This window comes from Henckelia pumila, chromosome 1 (genome assembly GCF_033568475.1).
Source record: "Henckelia pumila isolate YLH828 chromosome 1, ASM3356847v2, whole genome shotgun sequence".
NCBI lineage: Eukaryota > Viridiplantae > Streptophyta > Magnoliopsida > Lamiales > Gesneriaceae > Henckelia > Henckelia pumila.
The window spans coordinates 82,602,874-82,609,954 of NC_133120.1; the positions used below are offsets into that span (position 1 = coordinate 82,602,874).

Consider the following 7,081-nt stretch of genomic DNA (forward strand, 5'->3'; position numbering starts at 1 on the left):
TTTCAGTCTTTTAAAGCTTTGATTTTGCGTGTTCCGATCATCAAAAATTCCAGATAAATATATATCTGTGATCACCGCTCCGAGACCTTCGTTTGGTACAAGTTTCATTCATCTTACTCAGATTTTATTTTGATTTTGAAGATGGAATTTTATGATTTTAATATATATGCGTATATCAGCTGTACCGATTGTGTATTCGCAGACGGTTCGGAAAAAGACTATCGTTCGGATTTTATATGATTTTAGCAAGAAAAATTCGAACCCTACCCTATCTGATTATGATGCTTTTGATGATATTGATATGAGATTATAAGTGATATTGCTTGTTGGATTGTTTTGGATATTGTTTGGATTGTCGGTTTGTAGCCGTTACGCCGTCGATTCGCAAAATGTCAAGACTTTGATATTATTGCTTAAAAGGAGCATGGTTTGAGTTGCATCTGATCTTGTTAGTTATTTGATATGTTATTTCTCAGCTTTTATTTGAAGATTGACGATTCGAAAATCCCGATTCGAACCGAGAAGGAGTTGAAGCAAGGTTTGCTAGCATTGTATTTTAAATGAAGTTGAGAAGCTGAGCAGATTTTGACATGTTGTTGTTGATTGTATTTACAGATTTGAAGTCCTTTCAGACTCGACATCGAAAGGTATAAATGACAGCTATCCAGATGGGATAGAACCCTCGAGATAGCTATTATTCTCGAGTAAATTACATACGTTCTTTCTATTGTTTTGTTATGTGCTTCTATGTGATTTATATGAGTTTTGATGCTTTGTTTGATTATGTGATTACATGTTCAAGATGTTTTACAGTCTTTAATGCATACAGCTTATGTTGCATTTATCTTGAACTCCAGCCTGTAAAGCATAAAGGGCAGATTAGCCTAGAGTGCGAAATGACATTTGGAGAATTATAGTTGAGTGGCATGGATTGCAGCCTTCGCTTTCAGAGCCAGAAGACTCTCTATAATTGCATCAAAGTCAGAGGATTAAAATACTTGATGTCGCCTTGATTGGAAGTGTCGGCGGTTTGATAGTTATTTTATTTCTCGGGATCCCAAAGAACCAAGCTTTATTGATATCAGCTTTGATAGCCTATTATTCAAACATGAATTGCATTTATTTTATAGCATTATATGAGATGCTATTTTTATTGCATGTTTTGTTATTTATACTGGGATTTTATTCTCACCGGAGGTATCCGGCTATTGCTTTGTTTGTATGTATGCATGGCAATAGGTGGGGCAGAAGCTGATCAGAAAAGACAGGGATAGCTCGAGATAGAGCCTTAGCATGTGAGGACACGGGTTTTAGCAGCACGACATGTACTTTGAGTGGATAAACATGCTAGAAATGATACAAGAACATTGTATATTGTGGTTGAATACATGATAGTTTGTGTATCTTGTGTATGGAAGCTTATAAGATGTTGTTAGATAGCATGTATCTTATTTGGTAGCTTGTACAAGAGATTATGGTTTTATGTTTCCTCATTGACAGCAAAATATTGCAGCAGAATTTTCTGAGTTTGGAGCCCGCTCGATCGGCTGAAGTTCACCAATCGATCGAGGCCCTTATTTTGCAAGGCAGAGAAATCGAGTTTTGTTGCCCGCTCGATCGGTAGAATTCACCGATCGAGCGAGGCCAAGAATGTCCTAGACCCGAGAGCTTCGAGTTTGAGCTCGCTCGATCGGGCAAGTTTACCCGATCGAGCGAGGTACTGTAGCCTTTAAAAAAAAAAAAAAATTAGCTCTTGGTTCTTTAATTCTAGAAATAGGTTTACCACTTCATCCTTAGAAATTATAAATTAATTATTACACTCCATATATAAATATTTTTTATGACATGTAAAACAACATGTACTTTATATGTATATCAAATTTAAAACAACTCGATTGGATTACTATTCAAGAAAATTAAGCAGAAAACATATTAATCTCTTATCAAGGCATTTTGTATAAAATAATTGTTGAAAAACTAGAGGTAATGAGATTAGACGACATAAAATTATTCTCTTCATATACATTATTAGAGGTTCGAGAAATATTAATATAATATATCTAGACTAGAAACTATGTTATTAGCGATAACAATAGAAAAATTAAAAATAATTTATTTCTATAATTATAATATCGAATAGCAAGAAAAAAGATAATTTAAAATAATGTCACCAGTTTCATTAAAGCTAATACTCTAATAGTTTTTTTAACAAAATATTACAAGATTTGAACAAATAAAAATATAAAGAGAAGTTTGGATCGACTGTTACACATTATATGAATTTGATTTTTGAAAAAATATATTTACCACAATTAATATGTTAGATTTTTTAAAACAAGAGTTTGATGAAATTATGAAAAAAATATGTATATATATATCATTAATTAAATACTTATTTGTATAATTGAATTAAATACTCTTAGTATATATTTGTATATATTATAACACACGGTTTATATTATAAAAATATAATTTTCATTTCTATATATTTTTTAGGATATTGATTATTTTTTATACTAAATTATTATCTAATGTATATTTAAATTTGATTATCGAAGTCAAACAAACAAAAGTATTCAATAAACTGAAAAAATATACGTAAGAAAAATTTAAATATATTATTATGTATGATCAAGATGATTGAGAAATGAGAATCAAAACAAGTCAAACTACAACAATTGTCTTATGATTATCATAGTTTACCAGAGAAAAAATAATACATGATTTATACTTCCTCCGTCCCAATTATATTTTTCACGTTTTCTTTTTTGTTTGTCCCAAATATATAGTCATACACCATATTTAGTAATATTTTTTTACACTTCTTTACTAATATACCCCTATTAACTACACCTTGAAAATTGTGCAATTATTTTTTAATACATTAAATAGGGATAAAATAGGAAGTTTATATAAAATTTACTTTTTCAATAAATTTTTATTAATTATTGTGAAAACTAAAACAAGACAATATATATGGGACGGAGGGAGTATTTACTTTATTAATAGAAGATCAATTTTCATTTCTAAATAAAACCTTTAAATAAAGGAAAAATAGCTTTTTTAATCACTAACTTATTTACTTTTAGGAGCTGGTCCACTAAGTTTTCAAAGTTTGTTTTTGGTACGCTAAATTTTAACTCTCAGCAATTATTGGTCTAATTGGTAATGTGACACTGAAAAATGCTGATTTGTAATAAATAAAAAAAACTACTGACATGACGTAAAAATGCCGAGATAAAAAATTATTGAATTATCAAATATCACGTCAACAATTGGACTAACAATAGTAAAAATTAAATGGTAGTGCACAAAAACCAAATTTGACAACTCAATAGACTAAAACTCAATTGGACAAGTTAGTGAATAAAAAAATCATTTCTCTGAAATAAATTATTATTATTTACTTAAAAATCAATATAAGTAAAATAATCATTTAACATAAATTATTCATGACTTTTGAGATTTTGTATTGTTTAAAATATTAACTGAGTCGTATTGTTACCATCAACTATAAATTTTGTTAAAGCGAGAAACGTTCGGTCATACAATTAATATCGGAGTCGAGGTCATGGTTTCGATTCACATTAATTGAAAACACAATAATGGATAAGATGTTGTTTGAGTGCAATAATTGTCCTTCTCCTGAATTGAACAATTGAAACATGTATTTATTTGTACTGTTGTACGATTTAAAAAATTTGAGTTGCACAGTTACCATCAACTATAGCTTTTAATAACAGACAAATCACTTGATCCTACAGTTTGTAACATATATATACATACATATATATATTACGCTTTTCAATAAATATACCACATATGTTATTGCTTTAAAGTCATCAATTAAAAAATAAATTAAACTCGAAGTATAAACATATAATATCACTACAAAAAAAAAACGTTGATTAAGAACAAACAAATAAAAATAAAAAAAAAAAAGTTAAAGACGTAATATTTCCGCTTAGGATGGCAACGGGGCGGGTTCAGGCAAACCCGAGACCCGCCCCGGACACGCCGGGCCAGGTTCATTGCGGGGTCGGGTTTAGACCGACCCATTGCCATCCCTATTCCCGCTTCACCTGTTAATTAGATATTGAATCATAGTGACTAATTAAACTTCCCAGTAAAAAGTATAACACGTGATTTTAATAAAGATAAACATTTGAAATTTGATAACTTCGATTTCAATCAAATAAAATTATAATTACGTGCAACACAAATACATTTTTCTAGTATGAAAAATATATTAGTACCCGTGAAAAAGCATTAGATCTCACTGAGTTCAGAATCATTCTTTCTGGTTCCGAGAGAGCAACACACGTTTTTCTTCTCACAACGACTAAATGCAAATTGAAGTTTAGATTTGAGGATTTCAATATATATATGTGTATATGTGCGAGTACCAGAAATTAAATTATTATGATACTTGGGTTTACAAGGTACAAAAGGTTAAACAAAATTACATGAAGTTGCTCATCCAGGTGATTCACTAAACCACCATTGAATCGATGACCCTAATGTCCAAACTACAAATTGAGCAGAGCAGGAAGCTCACCCTTCTCATACATGGAGGTCAAAATATCACATCCACCGACCAATTCACCATCAACAAATATCTGAGGGAATGTTGGCCAGCTGCTGTACTTCTTCAATGTTTCCCTCAACCCGTAATTATACTCTTCATCCAATACATCGACGCTTTCATAATCCACTCCTTGACTTTCAAGAATCGCCACCACCCTCTGTGAGAATCCACACATTGGGGCACCTCTTGATCCCTTAATGAATGCCACCACTTTGTTTTCTTTCACTAGTCTGTCAATAAGATCCTCCAGAGGTACTGTTAACTGGACATGGCGCCCTGGCGTTAACCTCAGATCAGATTTCTTTTTGGGAGACTTCTTTACCCATGTTGAGTTTCCTGGTTCATTGCCTGCTGGTACCTTACCTGTGGTTGCTATATGTTCTTCCATCCATGATTTCCATGCTTCGGTTAAAGAATTTTTATCACGCTCCTCTACCACCCCAACCTAAAAGAATATATGAACTGATTTCAATGTTCAATAGGAAATCATAAAAATGACAAAAAATTAGAAAACCACATTGATGCAAGATACTTCTACTGCTCTGATGTCATCCATATAAGCTTCCTCGTTTTTAATCTTATTTTGTTATCTTCAATCTCATTATGTTCCATCAGCTTAAGTTCACCTCTTCACATCTTGAAATGAATTTACTCCTTAACTACCGAAGTTGGGTTCCTCGTTCAAATAACATTTTATTCCAACAAATTCATGTCATCTTAGTAAATTACTACAACCAATGTCTGCTTCTTCCTATTCTTCTTTTAAAAAAAAAAATTGGCACTCTGTTACTGGTATAGGTGTTTTGCTAATCTATTAGTAGGCACATACTTCTGTTGGTGAGCAATGCAATACAATATCACAAGAAGGTTATGTATCGTACACAGAAGGTAATCATGGAAGAGAAGATATAAACCATTTTAGAAAAAAAAAAAAAAAAACATAATCTAACAAGATTCCAATAGGCTGACATTGCTACTCCTAAGATGTTTAGATACGGTTTGGTATTATGGATGTGATGAATGAAGGATTTGTATAAATGAGATAAAAATATGATGAAATATGGACAAGTGATATATAGAGATGAATAATATGTCGTTTTGTATGTTTTTAATTTTGTAGGATTATTATGTTTAATATTATGTAATGCCTTCAATGTCCTTATGAATCGCAAACAATTATGGGGTAAATGGCTATATTCGTAAAATTCCACTCATATCAAGTCAATCATGTCATCGTCGTATGGGCTAGGCCTAGGCCTAGGCCTAGGAGTGAGCCTCATCAAACACATATGCAATGACATCACGGGTCATGAGAAAAAATTAACTAATTAAGTTAACCGAAAAAATGAAACAAATATGGGATGAGTAAAAAATTGTGGTTTATCTCATTTTCGTCAAACAAAGCCAAAAAATGACTACATATCAAACTCCTCTGCAGATGGCAGTCGAGGTCTCCAATAGTGAGATAAACAAGTGCATCACTTGGTTAGAAAATTTTTGTGTTGCTACAGATTAAACATGTTCTTGTATACAAATTTTCTATCATTGATTCGAAATACATCCAACATTGAACTCATCTGAAATCTAAGTACAAATATTTCAATCCACAAAAGCAACCTTATGCAGTAGCTTACCTCAAGTTAAACAATTATATACGTTTCAAATGTCAAATTTTAGGCGTGCAGGAAAATCATCTATGGAATAATTCTCCGCTTTTCTCTGCGGACACAAGAACGCAACTCTAAAATTCCTAGCAACCACTCATTTACGAACTAAAATAATATCACAACAATTATAATTGGATCTCGAACCATAAAAGATACCTTGACGGAGCTGCACAGCTCGGGGACGGATTTCTTGTGTCCGAGAACACTGGCGGCGAGATTTCTAGTTATGCCGACGAATTGGATATCACCTGTACCGCCGTAAACAGCATACACGCCGGAATCAGATGGGAGGATCCCCGTAATCGAATCTTCCGTTGGTATCTCCACCAATTCCGTCTCCGCGAGCTTCTTAATAGCCGAAACGATTGCCTTGGGATTGCGATTTGGAGAAAAAGTTATGCGTTTAAGGGTTATCGCGGGGAAGGCTACGGCTGGCTTGGGAAGTGAATAGAATGATATGGAAGGGGCATTTCGGGGAGAAACATTGGAGAACAAGGGAAGTTTGGAAGAAGATGAGAGGTTGAGTACCGCCATGGAATTGAATGGATACGTATCTCCTTCTCTTCTGGCTTTGCTGGAAATGGCGTCTTTAATTCTGGAAATTAACAATTATTACCAACTCCTCCTCTCGGTGAACTAATAAGTTAAAAATCTATTCCGTAAATTAAAGCCGACATTTTTGTGAGAAATAATAGTTTGGTAGACTTTATTATTAATATATGTATAAATTATGGGCAACTTGTATATAACTCCCTAAATCAAACATAACTTTCAATTTACTCTCTATATTTGTCTTTCCGAAAATGCCCTTGTCGTTATTTTAATC

The 7,081-nt window shown here is 32.6% G+C and overlaps 1 protein-coding gene across 1 annotated transcript; it reads right to left on the minus strand.

The window, feature by feature from the left end:
- Nucleotides 1-4,385: 4,385 nt before the first annotated feature.
- On the minus strand, nt 4,386-6,874 carry LOC140874588 (bifunctional monothiol glutaredoxin-S16, chloroplastic). The gene is made up of 2 exons (XM_073277894.1): nt 6,412-6,874; nt 4,386-5,033 (listed from the first exon to the last, which is right to left on the minus strand). Exons 1-2 carry the CDS (start codon nt 6,787-6,789, stop codon nt 4,530-4,532), a joined length of 882 nt encoding a protein of 293 aa, XP_073133995.1. The 5' UTR covers nt 6,790-6,874; the 3' UTR covers nt 4,386-4,529.
- Between the last annotated feature and the right edge of the window lie 207 nt (nt 6,875-7,081).

What these genes read in the sequence shown, in the direction of transcription:
- LOC140874588 (XM_073277894.1), bottom strand. Translation starts at nt 6,789, where the DNA reads ATGGCGGTACTCAACCTCTCATCTTCTTCCAAACTTCCCTTGTTCTCC. An exon ending in AGCTGTGCAGCTCCGTCAAG is followed by an intron (nt 5,034 to 6,411) that starts GTATCTTTTATG and finishes ATATTCTTTTAG; the next exon opens with GTTGGGGTGGTAGAGGAGCG.